Source organism: Pseudophryne corroboree, chromosome 10, assembly GCF_028390025.1.
Source record: "Pseudophryne corroboree isolate aPseCor3 chromosome 10, aPseCor3.hap2, whole genome shotgun sequence".
Taxonomy (NCBI): Eukaryota; Metazoa; Chordata; class Amphibia; order Anura; family Myobatrachidae; genus Pseudophryne; species Pseudophryne corroboree.
The window spans coordinates 349,748,995-349,772,365 of record NC_086453.1 but is presented as its reverse complement, the minus strand read 5'-3'; the positions used below and the strand labels follow the sequence as shown (position 1 = coordinate 349,772,365).

The 23,371-nt window shown below is 49.2% G+C and overlaps 1 protein-coding gene across 3 annotated transcripts in view; it reads right to left on the bottom strand.

The window, feature by feature from the left end:
- Window positions 1-3,082: 3,082 nt before the first annotated feature.
- Window positions 3,083-23,371, bottom strand: part of KIRREL3 (kirre like nephrin family adhesion molecule 3) — a 1,017,151-nt gene continuing 996,862 nt past the window's right edge. For all 3 annotated transcript variants that reach the window (XM_063943670.1, XM_063943671.1, XM_063943672.1), the window contains 2 exons: window positions 10,376-10,456; window positions 3,083-4,150 (listed from right to left, as the gene is read on the bottom strand). In XM_063943670.1, coding sequence (XP_063799740.1) covers window positions 3,707-4,150; window positions 10,376-10,456 — 525 coding nt within the window. In that variant the 3' untranslated portion in view covers window positions 3,083-3,706. The remainder of the gene's footprint in view (window positions 4,151-10,375; window positions 10,457-23,371) is intronic.

Sequence of the window (23,371 nt, the reverse complement as noted above, 5' to 3'; positions counted from 1 at the left end):
AGAATAGACGGCACGCGGCGCGAGGTGGTGACGTCATCCGGACCCGCCGCATCGCCGCACCTGTCGGGAATCAGGCACGTAGTGGTTTGTAAGTATAAATGTTTGTTCTGTTAACACTGTCTTTTGGTTCTGACGAAAGTTGTGAAAAACAACTGAAACGTTAATCAGCTACAGGAGTCTGTCTCCCTTTCTTACCATTACTTCAAGTTCCCCAGTGAGTGCCGCCGTTGGTCGGGTTTTATATATATATATATATATATATATATAAATATTATAGTGAAACCACTCTCCCAATGTGCTCCTGGGCCGTCACTGATTTGTGTAATGTATAGATCTGACGTGCAGAATGTAAGTTGTGTTTGGGAGGAAGGCAGAGTGTCAGTGTGGAGGTTATTAAGTCATTGATATTATCTAGAAGGACTCTAGTGAAGTACAACGTGACCAGTATTCCACGACGGCAGAGTCTATAGCTGTCCTTTCTTTAGGACTGTAAATATTTGGTATTGATGGTATAAGGGGTAGGAGAGTACATGGGTAAACCAGGTAAACAGCTAGCCAATCTGGTGCCAAATTCCCCTGAATCAGAACTGTTCCTCTTATACTTCGCTGAGACTGGACGATACTACTGTAGGGAAGAACTGTGTGGGACAAACACATGGCATGCTGCAGTGTGGCACCATATCTCATCCCTGTCTTACTGTAGCTCATTCAAGATGGAGATGTGTGAAGAAGAAGGTGGGATATTTATAAAAATGGGCTTATTTGTGCAATAGGAATCTGTAACTTCTCGTTTCGCCTTTGACCCAATACTCAAATCTAGTTCTTGTCCTCTGGGCTTCCTCTCTCTTCTCTCCCTCTGTCTCTCTTCCATCTCTTCCCAAATGTCTATTGTTACCAACACCTCTCCCTTTATTTTGCCCACACCATCCTTTCTTCTGTCACTCAAGTCTGTTGCCTGGAAGTCATCCTTAATTTTCCTGCTATTTCCCAATCCTGTCACTACCATCCCCACTACATCTCTAGAATCTGCCTTCATGATCTTGTCCTCTTCTGTCTGGCCTACTGCATCCTGAGACTCTCGTATTCCTTTCTCCCAACTCTCCTCTTAAATCTGTCCTCCATGCTGACTCGTCTCTTCTTCCTATCTCATCACTCTTCAACCTCTCCTCTAATTCAACTCCTTTACTGCCTCCCCTTTCCCTTCAGAATCCAGTTTAAGCTCCTTGTCCTAACATTCAAAATTGTTCATTGTTCCTCTCCATGCTACATCTCTATCCCCACATCCTGCCTACTTTTTATTTGTTGCCTGGCCTCTGATCCTCCCTCTCTCATATTGAAGACTTCTCCCAAGCTGCTTCTCTTCTCTGGAACTCTCTCCCTCACCCCATCAGACTTCCTACCAGTCTGAATGGTTTCAAATGCCCTAAAAATGCACCTGTTAGTCTATCAGCGTTCCTCACACTCTTTACTCTCTGACCTCCCTCGGCATCTCTTCCCAGTTATATCCTGACTCCACTAAACTGTAAAGTCTCACAAACAGGGCTCTCCACCCTCTTGTTCCATCCCTGCCTCCAGTATGCTCCCACTCATGGTTAATGGTGGCAATTCAATTATTTATCGAGTCCGATCTCCCGCATCCCAAATGAGTCATTTTTTGCTCATTTCAGCTCACCAGCACAGGAAGGGGGGCTTGCGCTGAAATGCCAGCGCTGGCACCTGTTCATGTACGAATGGAGCAACAATTGAAGTGCTCTGTCGGGCGCCATCTAGGGCTGCCATTGCACAAGACAATTGAATTCCTCCCACAGACTCTTATCCTTTCTGTCCACCCTTCCCAGGGCACGGAGTGCTACTGTTATTCTCGGTCACTTGCTTAGTTGACTGAATATTGAACTGTTTTCTTTCCCCCCCTTATACTGTCCGTCTGTAACATTGTACATTGAATCGTGTTTCATTGTAAGTTCTCTGTGGTGCATTTAAACAAATAAGAGCTTCTTTTAATTGTTCTTTGCATTTACACAACTGACCTGTGTCTTTATAAACAACTTTCTAGTGATACACAGTAACTTACAATGGTAGCCAATACAATTCTGATGTCCGCTTGAAACTACTTTTTGCACGGGTAAGTGTGAGTGAAGCCCCCTTAGTTATACCTACCCGCTTCTTAATATTCTCCTTATAAAGAATATGCTGGGCTGTTTCAGGGGAAGATGACACCACGACAATAAGTGACATAGACACAGCAGTTTGTTACTGTTCTATTCCGGTCCTGAGGACCCCCGGTGCACTGTGTATAGGTAACCGCAACTCTGTAAAGATCCCACCACAATTCCCCGGCAGATGGAAATGAGGAAACCAAGCAGAGGTAGTTGACATGACAGGTTTTATATTTTAATCTGTATTTTGTGCTATTTTCGGGATTGTGGAATAGGCACCGGGAACAGACTGTCCTAAAGCCGCATTGCTAGTGGCATGTGATTGTCAGGAGACCGTGTTAGCAGCCATTGTGCTCCTGCACATCTCTGACCCACAACTATTACTGACAATGCCCGCCTGTCTTCCTGTGCCCAGACCTGCAACTTCTTAAGACATAAGTGTGTATAGAATATATATATCCAACAAACAAGGCTGGCCCCATCGTGACAGAGAATCTGCCTGTTTTTAACTTCATGATAACACATTTGCTCATCGCCCTGCTCCCACCTGTCATCATGCGTCACCCGGATGTCCGTCTTCGACTGGTCCCTGCCCAGTAATCGCAATGAGAACTTGTATAGTGGCAGCTCAGCCTATGGTTGTTCTGACTTGTCGTTATATTACTATGAAAGAGGCAGAACCGTCTATGAGCAGTATAAAATCGCTGTACATGTATGTATATTTGTATGTGCTTACTATGGCAGATCCTGAAGTGGCTCAGATAAGAGATGCAATTAGAGGCCTAACACGGTCCTCGTCATCCCTGAAACTACAGGTTGGTGTTTGTTTTTGTGTTGTTGTTTTTTTTTTTTCCATTTCCTTTTTTTTTTTTATAATTAAAATATGATAAACAGTATAAAATAATAAACCTTTCTGGACAGACAGAAACAATCTGATATATTTACTACAATCACAACCTCCTACATGGCAGGTTTCGGAGTCCTGTGCTCACCTACTATACTCAATGTCTATTTTTTTTTTCTTTTGTGTATAATAAATATATTGGTAAAGTAATGGAATCCACCAGCGCTACTTCCTGCTACATCTCCTCTCTTGCACAGTGCACAAGGAAGTGGCCATATTGGGGTCTCTGTGGAGTCCCCGCACTGACCTGCCTTTATCGCTACCGGCCGTCTCCCCAGCACTGTGCTCAAAAATGGCTAGATTCCTACTCGCTGAAACAATTAAAAGTTCGGCTCCAGTGGGAATTGGGAGCTTGATTTTATTATTTTACAACGTTGGGGGATAGTTTTATAAAATGTTTATTTCCCGCCCACCTACACGATAGAACCATGGCTTGTTGTACTCCACTAAACAAAGTGATTTGTACAATAGAAAGGTCCGTTGCCTTTTCATATAAATATAAAACTAAATAAATATGTTAGGAAGAGAGGATTCCGTCCCTGTCCGAAGTCCTTGGCCAGAGCGCCTCCCAGCTCCTGCACGTCGTCCCTTCTTCCTTGGTATCCCTCGCACGAGGCCCCGGGGGGCACTGGGGGGGGAGGGGGGGTCACACGTGTGTCTGCATTCTCCTCTGAAGGGGCCGGCTCGGGTCAGAGTTTTGAGAGGATGACTGGGAAAAGTGGGAAGAGGAGGCTGAAGCTTTGCTGGACTTGTCAAACTGAACGTAGCCATCTTGCTTCCCGCTGCTGCTGACGCTGCTGTCGCACTGAGTGTCCAGGAAGGAGCTGCTGTCGCTCATGGAGCCTCTCTGGAACTCGCGTTCGCACAGCTCGATGGAGCTGCTCCCCATCCCGAGAACAAAGCGCTGGCTGTAGTCGTACAGGCGGTTCTGGCCGCTCAGAGTGCTGTAGATGTTGGTGAAGGACATGCCCGTGGGAACCCGCTGCTTGTTGGCCGGGCGGATGTCCGGCTGGCAGTTGGATAAGGAGATGGTTGGCGTTGAGTGGTGGTCTTTGAATGTGTTCACGCTGTAGTAGCCGTTGGTGGGATCCTGCAACGCATAAACATGAGTGGTCATTTATAGGTCCAGGAATTCGGGGGGGGGGGGGGGGGGGGGGGGCTATGTACTAAGCCTGGGGGAGAGATAAAGTACCAGCCAATCAGCTCCTGGCTGTCATTTTTAAACAGAGCCCGTAACGTGGCAGTTAGAAGCTGATTGGCGGATACTTTATCTCTCTCCACGGCTTTGTACATAGAGCCCACAGTTACTGCATGTCCCATGGGTAAGGTTGTTCCCATGGGATCTGGTCTGAAGATCGACAGTGTCTAGGTCGACAATGTTTAGGTCGACCACTATAGGTTGACAGTCACTAGGTCGACATGGATGGAAGGTCGACAGGGTTTCTAGGTCGACATGTGCTAGGTCGACAGGTCTAAAGGTCGACATGAGTTTAAAAAAAAAAAAAAAATTTCATACTTAACGATCCACGTGGACTACGATTGGAACGGTAAAGTGTGCCGAGCGAAGCGGTAGCGGAGCGAAGGCACCATGCCCGAAGCATGGCGAGCGAAGCGGTGCACTAATTTGGGATTCCGGTCACTTTACGAAGAAAACGACACCAAAAAAATAAAAATCCTCATGTCGACCTTTAGACCTGTCGACCTAGCACATGTCGACCTAGAAACCCTGTCGACCTTCCATCCATGTCGACCTAGTGACTGTCGACCTATAGTGGTCGACCTAAACATTGTCGACCTAGATACTGTCGATAAAACGAACCACACCCGTTCCCATAGCCACAAAGGAATGCATAAAATAAATTATTTAGAAGTAAATAACTAAACAAAAAAGTGTAAATGAAGTGAAACCCGTCATTAGATAAAGTAACAGATCTGCAAGCTTTCTGTCTCCTCATCAGGCGTGACCATAGCTGGGGACACTGTGATTCCGCTGGCTGGGATACCCTGTAACGTGCAGCCATGACGTTATTCTGAGAGCCAGACCAATCTCTCACGTGCCGTGATTTAATATGCTGAATTACATAGAGGAACATTATCTGATACTATTATTAAATGGACGTTTCATTTTATTTAGCTTGTAAGTAAGGAAATCTGTATCACAGAATGGGGCACAACTGAATACTAGACCACCTGTGGCACTCCAGCTGCTGTGGAACTACATATCCCAGCATGCCCTGCCAGTGTTTTTGTTTTTTTTACGGTGCTGACTAGCCATGTAGGCAGACACCTAAGCCTGCAGACCTGGGTTGTAAGGAACCCGTGGACAGTGAGACAGGACTAGCCTGCGGCTAGCAGCCAGGCTGAGGGCTGTCACACCTGTACACTTCTTCAGGCCCAGGATGTATCTGCAAACAGGAAACCCGTCCCCCTGGAAGTCGCACATCTCTGCAGCCAGGAGACAGTCAGTACGGCAGGAGCCCGGTGTGCGGCAGGTCATGGGGACATGTTACCAGTCGCTGATGTAAGCCTGGAGCACCCACTGCACTCAGTTATCAGACAGACAGAGGCCCTCATTCCGAGTTGATTGCACGGTAGCAGTTTTTTGCAGCCGTGCGATCAGATAGTCGCCGCCTATGGGGGAGTGTATTTTAGCATAGCAAGTGTGCGAACGCTTGTGCAGGGGAGCTGTGCAAAAAGTTTTTGTGCAGTTTCGGAGTAGCTCTGAACTTACTCAGCCGCTGCGATCACTTCAGTCTGTCCGGTCCCGGAATTGACGTCAGACACCCGCCCTGCAAACGCCTGGACACGCCTGCATTTTCCATGGCACTCCCAGAAAACGGTCAGTTGCCACCCATAAACGCCCTCTTGCTGTCAATCACCTTGCGATCGCCGCTGCGACCACGTTCTTCATAAGGTCCCACGCTGCCCGGCATTTCCCGTCGCCGGGCAGTGACGTGCCTGCGCATTGCGGTCTCGGCGCATGCGCAGTTCAGACCCGATCGCACCGCTGCGAACAACTGCAGCGTGCGATCGGGTCAGAATGACCCCCAGAGTGCAGGAGCGGAGAGAAAGCGCAGAGACACAATAAGCAGCAGCACAAGTAGGCCCCAGCTCCCGGGAGACGCGCTCTACTCCTGTTGCTATGGAAACCGCTTTGATTAAATATGACTCTAAATCACTTTTTGGAGAAGAGATTAATTATCCTTTAAACACATTCCTTCATCTGCATGTAAATAAATCTGACTTAACAGGCTAATAACAGGCTGAAATTGTTTCTGTGAGAGTAAAGGGGAGGGGGGCAGCCTTAATATTCTATCCTAGTCTGTTTATATGGGAGGGGGAAACTGTGGCCTTCACTTTCGTAAAAAAACATAGGGGGTAATTCCAAGCTGATCGCAGCAGGAAATATTTTAGCAGTTGGGCAAAACCATGAGCACTGCAGGGGAGGCAGATATAACATGTGCAGAGAGAGATAGACTTGGGTGTGGTGACTTCAATCTGCAATCTAAATTGCAGTGTAAAAATAAAGCAGCCAGTATTTACCCTGCACAGAAACAAAATAACCCACCCAAATCTAACTCTCTCTGCACATGTTATATCTGCCCCCCCTGCAGTGCATATGGTTTTGCCCAACTGCTAAAAAATGTCCTGCTGCGATCAACTTGGAGTTACCCCCCATAGTTCTTCACAATTGTGTACAAATCCTGGCGAGGAATCCTCCAAACAAGATGCGCAAGGCCATACATTGTATTGGGCCTTCCCTAGGGAAGAGCTCAGTCCCGTCACTCTGCCCAGTCTCTATCTCTACGTGGGTGCAGATGGGGCCAGGTATGAAGTGCCCAGTTTAGGCTTCAGCTACAGTAGGTCTCCACTGCTGGTACCCCGGGGTATAATGTCTGTTGTCTGTATTCATCAGCTATTCTTTTCCATGTTAAATGCAATGGTTTCGCTGAACGTTATTGGGTTACATCGCACAGTGCGTGTGAATGTGTGGGATGGAAAAGACGTCGCAGGACCCTTGTCCTAATTTATCAGCGTGTTCCGCTAATTGGCCAGTAAGCCTCGGGGCCAGTGATCCGGAGCTGCCGGGGTGGGACTGCAGCAGATGTTGTTATGTGGAGGTCAGCCAGGGGGCTCAGCTGCAGAGTGGGTCTCCTCTCTTCATGTCAATTGGTTTGGAGACAAAGTGAAGCCACACATTCTGTGGTCAAGGTTGGTAACATTATTATGAAGCTGCGAAGGCGGCTAAATTGTTTTTCCATTTACTCTCCCTGACATGCATTGACTTTGTCATCTCCGTCCTGAGAGGATACATCCATTTCATACAATACTAGTGCTCAGCGCTCATTACAGTGAGAGAGAGTATATTGTGCTGGAAGTTACATCTCGGTGATGTTCTGCACGTAACCCGGCTGCAGGTATGGCCCTGGTTCCCCCTCCCCCCGGAGACTGGACGTGTGAGCAGGTGCGGAGATTAGCTGCTCCTGTCTGAAGGCCTGCATTGCCAGTATCCGAGGAGAATGTCAGCACGCACAATATAATCTCTGGGGTACAGCGCTTTCCAGAAGAATAAGCCATACACCTTCTATAGGGTACAGATGTGTCCTCACACAGGGGGTAATTCAGACCTGATAGTAGCAGCAAAATTGTTAGCAGTTGGGCAAAACCATGTGCAATGCAGGTGGGGCAGATATAACATTTGCAGAGAGAGTTAGATTTGGGTAGGTTATTTTGTTTCTGTGCAGGGTAAATACTGACTGCTTTATTTTTACACTGCAATTTAGATTTCAATTTGAACACCCCTCACCCAAATCTAACTCTCTCTGCACATGTTACATCTGCCCCCCCCCCCCCCCCCCCCCCCTGCAGTGCACATGGTTTTGTCCAACTGCTAACAAATTTGCTGCTACGATTAAGTCTGAATTACCCCCATAGTTATGCAAACACCCCCTGGCTCGCAGGGTCCCTGAGAAACTTTGCTAGCGGCGGCCATTTTGTTGTTGTTGCGTCTTTATTGCTGAAAATGCATCTTAGTCACAACATAATACAACCAGGACACACAATGATACTGCGCTGATTCATTTGATATGAGATTTGCATATGTGTGTGCGACTAAGGTTTTATTCATGAAGCAGTGAAAGAGTGGAGAAGTGAGCCAGTGACGCACTGCTTCATGAATAGACCCTTGAGTCTCTGAGGCCAAGATTTATCAAGCCTTGGAGAGTGATAAATAGCACGGAGATAAAGTACCAACCAACCAGCTCCCAATTGTCATTTTTCAAACACAGCCTGTAACATGGCAGTCAGGAGCTGATTGGCTGGTACTTGATCTCTGTGCTATTTATCACTCTCCAAGGCTTGATAAAACTGGGCCTGAATCTGCATACAAACTGCTACAATGTAACAGCCAAGTTCATATACAGACTCAGTTGCATGGCACATTAATCAGCGCAGTCTCCTGCTGCGCCCCAGACGCACTGTGTTGCAATGCAGGCACATTTTTGGGACACGGCATTCCCAACTCTAGAAATTGTGCTGGATCTGGGGGCTCACTCTCGCGCCACCTGGCGTATTGTCAGGGCCGGCTCCAGGCATGTTCCAATAGAGCAGACGCGCAGGGCGCCACTCTTAATGGGCGCCGCACGCTGACGCCGCCATATTGGAGCCTGGACCTGTGTGTGCCTCCAGCAGCGTCCGCCCTTTCCTGCCCGCCTCCGGGTCCCAGCAGTCAGTGGCTGCCTCTGTGTGTTACGACGAGGGAGTGCTGTGGGTGGGACTATGGTAAACTACTCAGTGCGCGCTGTGTAGCGTTGGCGTCTGACGTCAGGCGTCGCACAGCACACATAGCGCGCACTGAATAGTTTAGCTTTAGTCCGTCCGTGGCCCACAGCAGTCCCTATCCCTCGTCGCCGACTCACCGCCGCCGGCACAGCAGGTACTGTGGGGACATATCTGGTACTGTTGGGCCATTTGTGTAGCTGGCACTGTGTGAGCATTTATGTAGCTGGCACTGTGTGAGCATTTATGTAGCTGGCACTGTGGGGGCATTTATGTAGCTGGCACTGTGGGGGCATTTATGTAGCTGGCACTGTGGGGGCATTTATGTAGCTGGCACTGTGGGGGCATTTATGTAGCTGGCACTGTGTGAGCATTTATGTAGCTGGCACTGTGGGGGCATTTATGTAGCTGGCACTGTGTGAGCATTTATGTAGCTGGCACTGTGGGGGCATTTATGTAGCTGGCACTGTGGGGGCATTTATGTAGCTGGCACTGTGGGGGCATTTATGTAGCTGGCACTGCTGGTGGGTATGTCCTGTGTAGCTGGCACTGCTGGAGGGCATGTCATGTCTATCTGGCACTGCTGGGGGGCATGTCATGTCTATGTGGCACTGCTGGTGGGTATGTCCTGTGTAGCTGGCACTGCTGGGGGGCATGTCCTGTGTAGCTGGCACTGCTGGTGGGTATGTCCTGTGTAGCTGGCACTGCTGGGGGGCATGTCATGTCTATCTGGCACTGCTGGGGGGCATGTCATGTCTATGTGGCACTGCTGGGGGGCATGTCATGTCTATGTGGCACTGCTGGGGGGCATGTCATGTCTATGTGGCACTGCTGGGGGGCATGTCATGTCTGTCTGGCACTGTTGGGGGGCATGTCATGTCTATCTGGCACTGTTGGGGGGCATGTCATGTCTATCTGGCACTATACCGGAGACAATATGTGTAAGGAACACTAGTGTGGCTGTTATGTAAGGCTGCTAATTGTGTGCGTAGTGGGGGTGTGAAAACATTTATTTATAGTTTGATAATATGAAATTGAGAGGCCATGCCCACTTTTTCAAGAGCGCGGGTGCCTTCGGCGCGCGAGTGGGGGCACTTTGAAATTTTCTCGCTCAGGGTGCTATTAGGCTCAGGGTGCTAGAAGGCCTGGAGCTGCCCCTGTGTATTGTGCCTGGATGTATGAGGACACATCGGTAAATGTTAACGTCGTGGCTGAAGCTGATTTTTGTGGATAAATGCCAGGACTATGAGAAACATGTGAGACCCCTGACATACAGCCCCGGTGTCTGTCCACTATGGCCCAGATTTATCAAACCTTGGAGAGTGATAAATAGCACGGTGATAAAGTATCAACCAATCAACTCCTGTCATTTTTCAAACGCAGCCTGTAACATGACAGTTAGGAGCTGATTGGCTGGTACTTTATCACCGTGCTATTTATCACTCTCCAAGGCTTGATAAATGGGGGCTCCTGTCTCAGTCTGCCCCAGACACACCCTAGGTGTACAGTATAGGCAGTGCTGTACATGTACTCGTACCTTCTGAAACTCCTTCTCCTCCTCCTTCAGGACCTCTAATTGCTTGAGTACAGAGTCTTGTTGGAAGTCTCCTCTGTCGATCTGTAGGACAAGAAAAGTGGCGCATTACATTGCTGTGCCCTATTTACTATTCCAGCGATAATATGGAGCCCAAATACGAGTGAGTAATGGAGACGCTTTAAGGCAGGTTTACGCTTAGAGAATACTTGGGCTTGAACCCTCCACAGTATACAGCGTTATATATATTTTCTGTGTTTGTCAGAGAGGTGAGATAAGCTGGATACACAGGGCCAGAGAAGAAGGTAGTGGAGCACCTACCCCAGCACCTACCACCCTCTGCCTCCCACGCATCTACAGTGTATCCTGGCCAATCACTGTGAGATACCTGTGCTGCTTTATTCTTTGTCTTTCTTACCACTGTGCAGACGCCAAACCAGGGAGAAATGTTACGCTGCCTGCAGGAGAGGTCCTGGCATGCACCTGTGAATCACCGGTCTATGGGGGTGATTCCGAGTTGTTCGCTCGCTAGCTGCTTTTAGCAGCATTGCACACGCTAAGCCGCCGCCCTCTGGGAGTGTATCTTAGCTTAGCAGAATTGCGAACGAAAGATTAGCAGAATTGCGAATAGAAATTTCTTAGCAGTTTATGAGTAGCTCCAGAACTACTCACAAATAGCGATCAGTTCAGTCAGTTTCGTTCCTGGTTTGACGTCACAAACACACCCAGCGTTCGCCCAGACACTCCCCGTTTCTTCAGACACTTCCTCGTTTTTCCCTGGCACGCCTGCGTTTTTCTGCACACTCCCATAAAACGGCCAGTTTCCGCCCAGAAACACCCACTTCCTGTCCATCACACTACGATCACCAGAACGATGAAAAAACTATGTTACGCCGTGAGTAAAATACCAAACGTTTGTGCTAATTTACTTGGCGCAGGCGCACTACGAACATTGCGCATGCGCAGTTTGCGACTAATCGCTCCGTAGCTAAAAAAATAAAGAGCGAACAACTCTGAATCACTTGCGTGATACTGATAGGGCTTTCTTCATTGCTGGTACCGGTATGATACGACACAGCGAGTGTACATGAGCGTTCCCTTATACTTGCTGTGTTAGGTTTGATTACAGGGTGGATAAGAAACACTCTAACAGGAATGTGATCTTAAAATGTGTAAGATATACGTGTTCCAAATGCCCCCACTCTCTGCATCAGTTCAGCAATAAACGTCGGCCACTTGTGATTTTATGTATTTAAGGGACGCGGTTGGCATCCTGTCACTCCAGATGCCGGCGGTCAAGTGATCAACGCCGGAATCCAATTTAACATGCACTTTTTTTGCTAAACAATGTGTCAAAACACCAGGTCCCTTCATAACAATACTGCCCACTGCAGTCTGCGCTCCTGTAGCCTCATGTGTAATAGCCTGCCAATTACAGGAACCGGCGCAGTTCTGGCGATTTAGACCGTAGATTTCGAGTAGCAATAATATTTCTCTAACGTCCTAGTGGATGCTGGGAACTCCGAAAGGACCATGGGGAATAGCGGGCTCCGAAGGAGGCTGGGCACTCTAGAAAGATTTATGACCACCTGGTGTGCACTGGCTCCTCCCACTATGACCCTCCTCCAAGCCTCAGTTAGATCTTGTGCCCGGCCGAGGTTGGATGCACACTAGGGGCTCTCCTGAGCCTCTAGAAAGAAAGTATAGAATTAGGTTTTTTATTTTCAGTGAGACCTGCTGGCAACAGGCTCACTGCAGCGAGGGACTAAGGGGAGAAGAAGCGAACTCGCCTGCTTGCAGCCGGATTGGGCTTCTTAGGCTACTGGACACCATTAGCTCCAGAGGGATCGACCGCAGGCCCAGTCCTTGGTGTTCGGTCCCGGAGCCGCGCCGCCGTCCCCCTTTCAGAGCCAGAAGAAGAGGTCCGGAAAATCGGCGGCAGAAGACATCAGTCTTCACCAAGGTAGCGCACAGCACTGCAGCTGTGCGCCATTGCTCCTCATGCACACTTCACACTCCGGTCACTGAGGGTGCAGGGCGCTTGGGGGGGGCGCCCTGAGCAGCAATAAAAACCCCTTGGCTGGCAAAAATACCACAATATATAGCCCCAGAGGCTATATATGTGGTAAATACCCCTGCCAGAATCCAGAAAAAAGCGGGAGAATAGGCCGCGGAAAAGGGGCGGAGCTATCTCCCTCAGACACACTGGCGCCATTTTCTCTTCACAGTGCAGCTGGAAGAAAGCTCCCCAGGCTCTACCCTGTATTTTTCAGGCTCAAAGGGTTAAAAAGAGAGGGGGGGGCACTAAATTTAGGCGCAATATTGTATATACAAGCAGCTATTGGGGAAAATTCACTCAGTTATAGTGTTAATTCCCACATTATATAGCGCTCTGGTGTGTGCTGGCATACTCTCTCTCTGTCTCCCCAAAGGGCTTTGTGGGGTCCTGTCCTCAGTCAGAGCATTCCCTGTGTGTGTGCGGTGTGTCGGTACAGCTGTGTCGACATGTTTGAGGAGGAGGCTTATATAGTGACGGAGCAGATGCCGATAAATGTGATGTCGCCCCCTGTGGGGCCGACACCAGAGTGGATGGTTAGGTGAAAGGTATTAACCGACAGTGTCAACTCCTTACATAAAAGGGTGGATGACGTAACAGCTGTGGGACAGCCGGCTTCTCAGCCCGCGCCTGCCCAGGCGTCTCAAAGGCCATCAGGGGCTCAAAAACGCCCGCTCATTCAGATGGCAGATACAGATGTCGACACGGAGTCTGACTCCAGTGTCGTCAAGGTTGAGACATATACACAATCCACTAGGACCATCCGTGACTTGATCCCGGCAATAAAAAATCTGTTACACATTTCTGACATTAACCTCTAAAAATGGGTTTTTATGGTTGGGGAGAAAAAGCAGGCAGTGTTTTGTTCCCCCATCAGATGAATGAATGAAGTGTGTGAGAAGCGTGGGTTCCCCCTGATAAGAAACTGGTAATTTCAAAAAAGTTACTGATGGCGTACCTTTTCCCGCCAGAGGATAAGTTACGCTGGGAGATATCCCCTAGGGTGGATAAGGCGCTCACACGGTTGTCAAAATAGGTGGCACTGCCGTTTTAGGAACGGCCACTTTGAAGGTACCTGTTGATAAAAAGCAGGAGGCTATCCTGAAGTCTGTTTTTACACACTCAGGTACTAGACTGAAACCTTCAGAGCGTGCTGCTGCAGCGTGGTCGGTGACCCTGTCAAACATACTAGTTTGCTAACATGAGAACATATTAAAGACGTCGTCTTATATATGAGGGATGCACAGAGGGATATTTTGCCGGCTGGCATCCAAAATGAATGTAATGTCCATTCTGTCAGGAGGGTATTAGAGACCTGTCACTGGACAGGTGATACTGACTTTAAAAGGCGCATAGAGATTCTGCCTTATAAGGGTGAGGAATTATTTGGGGATGGTCTCTGGGACCTCGTATCCGCAGCAACAGCTGGGAAGAAATATTTTTACCTCAGTTTTCCTCACAGACTAAGAAAGCACTGTATTATCAGTTACAGTCCTTTCGGCTTCAGAAAAGCAAGCGGGTCAAAGGCGCTTCCTTTCTGTACAGAGACAAGGGAAGAGGGAAAAAGCTGCACCAGTCAGCCTGTTCCCAGAATCATAATTCTTCTCTCGCTTCCTCTGAGTCCACAGCATGACGCGGGGGCTCCACAGGTGTAGCCAGGTACGGTGGGGGGCCGTCTCAAAAATTTCAGCGATCAGTGGGCTCGCTCACAGGTGGATCCCTGTTTCATTCAAGTAGTGTTTCAAGGGTACAAGCTGGAATTCGAGATGTCTTCCCCCCGCCGTTTCCTCAAATATGCCTTGCCGACAACTCCCTCAGGCAGGGAGGCTGTGCTCGAGGCAATTAATAAGCTGTATTCCCATCAGGTAATACTTAAGGTGCCCCTACTTCAACAAGGACGGGGTTACTATTCCACACGGTTTGGGGTACCGAAACCGCATGGTTCGGTGTGACCCTTTTTTATATTTAAAATCCTTGAACACATACATAAAAAAATTCAAGTTCAAGATGGAATCGCCCAGGGCGGTTATTGCAAGCCTGGACGAGGGGGATTACATGGTATCCCGGGACATCAAGGATGCTTACCTGCATGTCCCCATTTACTATCCTCGCCAGGAGTACCTCAGATTTGTGGTACAGGATTACCATTACCAAGTCCAGACTCTGCCGTTTGGACTGTACATTGCACCGAGGGTGTTACCAAAGTAATGGCCGGAATGATGATACTCCTTCGAAAAAGGGGAGTTTTTCATGATCCCGTACTTGGACAATCTCCTTATAAGGGCGAGGTCCAAGGAGCAGTTGCTAGTCGGGGTAGCACTATTTTGGAAAGTGCTACAACAGCACGGTTGGATTCTAAACAGTCCAAAGACACAGCTGTTTCCTACGACACGTCTACTGTTCCTGGGGATGGTTCTGGACACAGACCAGAAATAAGTGTTTCTCCCGGAGGAGAAAGCCATGGAGCTGTCATCTCTAGTCAGAGACCTCCTGAAGCCAAAACAGTTATCGGTGCATCATTGCACGCGAGTCCTGAGAAAAATGATAGCTTCCTACGAAGCAATCCCATTCGGCAGGTTCCATGCAAGAACTGTTCAGGGGGACCTGTTAGACAAGTGGTCCGGATCACATCTTCAGATGCATCAGCTGATAACCCTGTCTCCAAGGACCAGGGTATCTCTACTGTAGTGGCTGCAGAGTGCCCATCTTCAAGAGGGCCGCAGGTTCGACATACAGGACTAGGTCCTAGTGACCATGGATGCCAGCCTTTGAGGCTGGGGGGCAGTCACACAGGGAAGAAGCTTCCAGGGAGTTTGGTCAAGTCAGGTGACTTCCCTACATAAATATTCTGGAACTGAGGGCCATTTACAATGCCCTGAGTCAGGCAAGGCCTCTGCTTCAAAAGGCCGGTCCTGATCCAATCAGACAACATCACGGCAGTCGCCCATGTAAACCAACAGGGCGGCACAAGAAGCAGGATGGCGATGGCAGAAGCCACAAGGATTCTCCGATGGGCGGAAAATCATGTGTTAGCACTGTCAGCAGTGTTCATTCTCGGAGTGGACAACTGGGAAGCAGATCTTCTCAGCAGACACGACTTCCACCCGAGAGAGTGGGGACTTCATCCAGAAGTCTTCCAAAGGATTGTACACCATTGGGAAAGGCCACAGGTGGACATGAAGGCGTCCCGCCTCAACAAAAAGCTATAAAAGGTATTGCGCCAGGTCAAGGGACCTTCAGGCGATAGCTGTGGACGCTCTGGTAACACCGTGGGTGTACCAGTCGGTTTATGTGTTCCCCCCTCTGCCTCTCATACTAAAGGTACTGAGAATAATAAGAAGGCGAGGAGTAAGAACGATACTCGTGGTTCCGGATTGGCCAAGAAGAGCCTGGTACCCAGAACTTCAAGAAATTATATCAGAGGACCCATGGCCTCTGCCGCTCAGACAGGACCTGCTGCAGCAGGGGCCCTGTCTGTTCCAAGACTTACCGCGGCTACGTTTTGAGGGCATGGCGGTTGAACGCCGGATCCTAAAGGAAAAGGGCATTCCGGAGGAAGTCATTCCTACGCTGATTCAAGCCAGGAAAGATGTAACTGCAAAACATTATCACCGCATATGGCGGAAATATGTTGCTTGGTGTGAGGCCACAAAAGGCCCCAACAGAGGAATTTCAACTAGGTCGATTTCTGCATTTCCTACAAGCAGGAGTGTCTATGGGCCTAAAATTAGGCTCCATTAAGATACAGATCTCGGCTCTGTCGATTTTCTTCCAGAAAGAATTAACTTCAGTACCTGAAGTTCAGACATTGTAAAAGGAGTGCTGCATATTCAGCCCCCGGTTGGGCCTCCAGTGGCACCTTGGGATCGCAACGTGGTGTTGAGTTTCTTAAAATCACATTGGTCTGAACCACTAAAAACCGTGGATCTAAAATATCTCACGCGGAAAGTGGTCATGTTATTGACCTTGGCTTCGGCCAGGCGTGTATCAGAATTGGCGGCTTTGTCATATAAAAGTCCTTATCTGATTTTCCATATGGAGAGGGCAGAATTGAGGACTCGTCCCCAGTTTCTCCCTAAGGTGGTATCAGTTTTTCACTTGAACCAACCTATTGTGGTGCCTGCGGCTACTAGGGACTTGGAGGATTCCAAGTTACTGGACGTAGTCAGGGCCTTGAAAAATTATGTTTCCAGGACGGCTAGAGTCAAGAAAATTGACTCGCTATTTATCCTGTATGCACCCAACAGGCTGGGTGCTCCTGCTTCTAAGCAGACTATCGCTCGCTGGATCTGTGACACGATTCAGCAGGCGCATTCTGCGGCTGGAATGCCGCATCCTAAATCAGTGAAAGCCCATTCCACAGGGAAGGTGGGCTCATCTTGGGCGGCTGCCCGAGAGGTCTCGGCTTTACAACTTTGCCGAGCTGTTACTTGGTCAGGGGCAAACACGTTTGCAAAATTCTACAAATTTGATACCCTGGCTGAGGAGGACCTGGAGTTCTCTCATTCGGTGCTGCAGAGTCATCCGCACTCTCCCGCCCGTTTGGGAGCTTTGGTATAATCCCCATGGTCCTTTCGGAGTTCCCAGCATCCACTAGGACGTTAGAGAAAATAAGATTTTACTCACCGGTAAATCTATTTCTCGTAGTCCGTAGTGGATGCTGGGCGCCCATCCCAAGTGCGGATTGTCTGCAATACTTGTAAATAGTTATTGCTAACTAAAGGGTTATTGTTGAGCCATCTGTTGAGAGGCTCAGTTGTTTTCATACTGTCAAACTGGATATAGTATCACGAGTTGTACGGTGTGATTGGTGTGGCTGGTATGAGTCTTACCCGGGATTCAAAATCCTTCCTTATTATGTCAGCTCGTCCGGGCACAGTGTCCTAACTGAGGCTTGGAGGAGGGTCATAGTGGGAGGAGCCAGTGCACACCAGGTGGTCATAAATCTTTCTAGAGTGCCCAGCCTCCTTCGGAGCCCGCTATTCCCCATGGTCCTTTCGGAGTTCCCAGCATCCACTACGGACTACGAGAAATAGATTTACCGGTGAGTAAAATCTTATTTTAAAAGGAGAAAAACCAAACCAAAACCTTGTTCTTGCATTTGAAATTATTGGCGCTTTAAAATGTACGGGCTAAATCACAAGACACGCCCAGTTTATTCCACTCGTGTTCTTACACGTGTCCATACACCTGGCCTCAATGCATTATACAGCACAAGACGCCCGGCGTGCCAGGGTAGCGTGACTAAGAGAGCTTTTAATAACATTTTGCGTCTTATTCGCAACGCAGGCAGCGCCACGCAAATGGGACGACTCAATTGTTTGAGAGAATTAGCTGCCAAATAAAGTGTCTGGGAGCTAATTCGCCTGTTTGCGCCTCCATCTCTGCGCTGGCCGCATTCTTGCGCCCTAATGCACGGGATTATCTGCATTGAACGGCTTCTGCCATGTTAAATGCTGGGCGCGCGGCAGATAAGGTGCAACCGGGATCCGCTCACCGCCCCAAAGCGTACCCGAGACGCTGGGCAGCGACTAACCACACGGGAATTTAGTTTTAAACACATTGATGACGCACAACGGAACGTGGAGTGAGAAAAAGTCGCTGCCGTTTCATCGCAGCACCTTCATACACAGACTCAGCCGCACACAGATGTAGAAGTGTCGCACGTCACACTAGCAGTGCCCTCTAGCAGTGGAGTTCTTCAGCCTCCAGCGCGGAGAAGACGCTCTGCGCAGCAGTTTGCCTGAGACGAGCAGCTACTTGCCACGACTCCTGTAAGTGCCCCTTCATTCCACTGATCCAGGAACAATCTACCCCAGTGCACATTTACTGTGTAGCAGATATTCCCACATCCATACGGTTATTTACCAGGCATTAGTCATTAGCTGCATGAATTCGTTACTCAGTCACCAGTGTACATGACCTTTCCTGAGTGCGTTAACACCCCAGGCCACACAAACTCATTTCTAATGTCAAATAAAAGCCATTTCGGATATGGAAAGATTTTTGTATTGGTGGGGTGGGGAGTAGGGGGGGGGGGGGGAGAAACCCCCACAAAGCAGGGCGAGGTGCACTGCCGCATGGAAATGTTACCTATAATTGCTATTGATTCCGGCATGCTACACTCCTCGTTTTGCCCAGGGGATCGAGAGGCGAATGCTGAACGAAGGAAGGGAAAGCGTGGGCTGCCAGCGTCCTGTCCAGGGACCATAAAATATGCATATGAATCAGCCCCGTTGTCCGGATATAATAAGACAGGAATTAATGGGAGTCCTGGTGTGAGAACATTGATTGCACTTGTTGTGCTCAATCTACAGCGTGCACATTTCTCATAGTAGGGTTCTGTTTATAGATGTTCAAAGTAAGTTCTCATTGTGGAAGCGATAAGAGCGAGGGGCAGGGATAGAGGAACGCAGGGATATCCGTATTGTTTCCTAGCAACAGATGGCAGGTAATCAGACTTCTAGGCCTGGAGGCTGGAGTAAGTCTCGCTGCACATTTTACACAAAGACTATAGACCAAGTCATGTACTGAGCCGCTGCAATAATACTGCCTGCATACCATGCTACAGAGTTATTGCTGCACTTAGGCCTTGCTAGGTAATGATCAAGGCTGCATAAGTCTCCATTATATGGAGATGGGCCGGGTCCAGGTTACAGCCTGCCAGGGAGAGTGGCAATTACCAGCGTGAGCGTAACCTGATATAACCTCATGATTGGCAGAGGTTGTATTTCCTGGTTATATTTAGACACAACGCACTTGGTAAAGTAACAACGATTAATGGAAATTATTTCATGACTGATTCAACGTCGTTCACATTATGGTGTCCACTTGGCAACACCGTACTTTGACGCTACTCCCGTCACTGCGCAGGAGATCTGCAATTAGCGCAGGTTCCAGATCACATTGCAGCAGCGTCACATTTTCTATTGGTTTATGTGGTGTCATATTTACAGGACATCGTTGTACAATGAGCAACAATATCTACTTCTGCTTAAAGCGGTTTGGACTAAGCCGTATTACTAACCACCTGACACGCGGATGGCTGTGATATATATTTATAGTCTGCAGAAGTAATCGTTCGTAATTGTACAGACAGCGGGGAGCCGGGTAGAAATAACGCAGAGACTTTTATGTTACGTGCATTATACTTAGTGTGTGTGTGTTTTTTTTTTTTTTTTCCCTTTAGCTCTTTTTATACACAATGTAGAAACATGCGAGTGGCTGAGACAGAACTGAAGTGCATTGTACGTCTAATTGGAAGTATTGTCGTGCTTTGTATAAACAGAGGAAATGTGGGCAGAGAGGCAGGCAGCCACTAATGTACAGAAAATGTAGCCGTACAGGGTCTATCCAGTGTTTTGTAATCTTTGTATTAAGATTGGAACATGTTTCATAAATGTGATGCAAAAGTAACCTTATATCTGCAGTTCAAACTTTAAGAAAAAAAAACACCTTTATAATAAGTTCCCCCTACTTATAGCTCCTAAAAGCGTGATAACTAGGCTGCCATTAAGTGTCAGTCTAGATTTGCTTTGTTGGAGAAGCAGGAAGCTGTGGAGCTCTCTGTATCTGATGTTGGGGAAACAGGAATCTGCGGTGCTTTCTGTCAGGGCCGTAACTACGTGTGTGCCAAGTGGGCTTGGCACACAGCGCAGTTGCCCTGAGGGCGCACGGCCAGCGGCATGTAATGAGTCAAATTGACTCATTACATGCCTCAAGTCTGCGCCGTGCGCCGCCGCCGCGCTGCGGAGGAGAGCTACAGCGCCGGGCAGATGAGAAGGAGGAGGAGGGAGGGGGACTGGAGCCGCAGCAGCGCTATTTTATTGGTAGTAAGCACCGCTGCAGCTGTCCCCTCTCCTTCCGTATTGGCTGCCCGGCGCTGCTGTGGATGCTGGGATGCGGTTCCTCCATCCCAGCATCCACAGCAGCGCCGGGCAGCCAATACGGAAGGAGAGGGGGATGCTGCAGCGGCGCTTACTACCAATGAAATAGCGCTGCTGCGGCTCCAGTCCCCCTCCCTCCTCCTCCTTCTCACCTGCCTGCACCGAGGTAGCTGCACGAGGAGCCTGTCAGCGGGGAGATGGTAAGTATGTATCTCTCTTTCTCTTTCTCTCTCTCTCTCTCTCTCTCTCTCTCTCTCTCAGGGGGACACCGTCTGCCATAATGTGTAAAAAGGGGCCTGGCTGCCGCAATGTGTAAAAAGGGGGACTGGCTGCCGCAATGTGTAAAAATGGGGCCTGGCTGCCGCAATGTGTAAAAAGGGGGACTGGCTGCCGCAATGTGTAAAAAGGGGGACTGGCTGCCGCAATGTGTAAAAATGGGGACTGGCTGCCGCAATGTTTAAAAAGGGGGACTGGCTGCCGCAATGTGTAAAAAGGGGGACTGGCTGCCGCAATGTGTAAAAAGGGGGCCTGGCTGCCGCAATGTGTAAATAGGGGGCCTGGCTGCCGCAATGTGTAAAAAGGGGGACTGGCTGCCGCAATGTGTAAAAAGGGGGACTGGCTGCCGCAATGTGTAAAAATGGGGATTGGCTGCCGCAATGTGTAAAAAGGGGGACTGGCTGCCGCAATGTGTAAAACGGGGAACTGGCTGCCGCAATGTGTAAAAAGGGGGACTGGCTGCCGCAATGTGTAAAAATGGGGATTGGCTGCCGCAATGTGTAAAAAGGGGGACTGGCTGCCGCAATGTGTAAAAAGGGGGCCTGGCTGCCGCAATGTGTAAAAAGGGGGACTGGCTGCCGCAATGTGTAAAAAGGGGGACTGGCTGCCGCAATGTGTAAAAATGGGGATTGGCTGCCGCAATGTGTAAAAAGGGGGACTGGCTGCCGCAATGTGTAAAAATGGGGCCTGGCTGCCGCAATGTGTAAAAAGGGGGACTGGCTGCCGCAATGTGTAAAAAGGGGGACTGGCTGCCGCAATGTGTAAAAATGGGGATTGGCTGCCGCAATGTGTAAAAAGGGGGACTGGCTGCCGCAATGTGTAAAAAGGGGGACTGGCTGCCGCAATGTGTAAAAAGGGGGACTGGCTGCCGCAATGTGTAAAAAGGGGGCCTGGCTGCCGCAATGTGTAAAAAGGGGGACTGGCTGCCGCAATGTGTAAAAATGGGGCCTGGCTGCCGTAATGTGTAAAAAGGAGGAATGGCTGCCGCAATGTGTAAAAAGGGGGACTGGCTGCCGCAATGTGTAAAAAAGGGGCCTGGCTGCCGCAATGTGTAAAAAGGGGGACTGGCTGCCGCAATGTGTCAAAATGGAGACTGGCTGCCGCAATGTGTAAAAAGGGGGACTGGCTGCCGCAATGTGTAAAAAGGGGGACTGGCTGCCGTAATGTGTAAAAAGGGGGACTGGCTGCCGCAATGTGTATAAAGGGGGACACCGTCTGCCGTAATGTGTAAAAACAGGGACGCTGTCTGCTGTAATGTGTAAAAAGGGGACGCTGTCTGCCGTAATGTTAAAAAAGGGGGCGCTGTCTGCTGTAATGTGTAAAAAAAGGGGACGCTGTCTGCCGCAATGTGTAAAAAGGGGGACTGGCTGCCGCAATGTGTTAAAAGGGAGACTGTCTGCTGTAATGTGTAAAAAGGGGGACGCTGTCTGCTGTAATGTATAAAAGGGGCTCTACCTGGTGTAGTGGCGCTACTGTGCAGCGTAATTTGAATAATGTAGACTACTGTGCACCGTAGTATGAATTGCTATTATTTTGTGGCCACGCCCCTTCCCCATGAAGCCACGCCCCTATATTTCTCTGACGTCCTAGTGGATGCTGGGTACTCCGTAAGGACCATGGGGTATAGACGGGCTCCGCAGGAGACTGGGCACTCTTAAAAGAAAGATTAGGTACTATATCTGGTGTGCACTGGCTCCTCCCTCTATGCCCCTCCTCCAGACCTCAGTTAGTATCTGTGCCCGGCCAGAGCTGGATGCACCCTAGGGGCTCTCCTGAGCTTCCTAGAAAAGAAAGTATTTGTTAGGTTTTTTATTTTCAGTGAGATCTGCTGGCAACAGAGTCACTGCTACGTGGGACTGAGGGGAGAGAAGCGAACCTACCTGCTTGCAGCTAGCTTGGGCTTCTAAGGCTACTGGACACCATTAGCTCCAGAGGGATCGAACACAGGCCCAGTCCTCGGTCGTCCGGTCCCGGAGCCGCGCCGCCGTCCCCCTTGCAGAGCCAGAAGAACGAAGAGAAGTTGAAAATCGGCGGCTGAAGACTCCGGTCTTCATTAAGGTAGCGCACAGCACTGCAGCTGTGCGCCATTGCTCCCGAGGCACACCACACACTCCGGTCACTGATGGGTGCAGGGCGCTGGGGGGGGCGCCCTGGGCAGCAATTAGATTACCTTACTTGGCGAAAAGCACATAATACAGTCTGATAAACTGTATATGTGCATTAACCCCCGCCATTAAAGTACATAAAAGGACAGAAGCCCGCCGCTGAGGGGGCCGGGCCTTCTTCCTCAGCACACCGGCGCCATTTTCTCTTCACAGCTCAGCTGGAAGGAAGCTCCCCAGGCTCTCCCCTGCAGTATCCTGGTACACAAAGGGTAAAAAAGAGAGGGGGGGGGGGGGCACATAAATTTAGGCGCAAAAACTGTGTATATAAGCTGCTATAGGGGAAAAATCACTCAGTATAGTGTACATCCCTGTATTATATAGCGCTGTGGTGTGTGCTGGCATACTCTCTCTCTGTCTCTCCAAAGGGCCTGGTGGGGGAACTGTCTTCAAATAGAGCATCCCCTGTGTGTGTGGTGTGTCGGTACGCGTATGTCGACATGTCTGAGGTAAAAGGCTCCTCTAAGGAGGTGATAGAGCGGATATGTGTGTGGGAGGGTGTCTCCGTCGACAACGCCGACACCTGTTTGGATATGTGTAAGTGCTGAGGTAAAATTATTGCACAAAAGGTTAGGGAACAGAAAGGAAATCTACCCTGGTCTGTCCCTATGTCACAGAG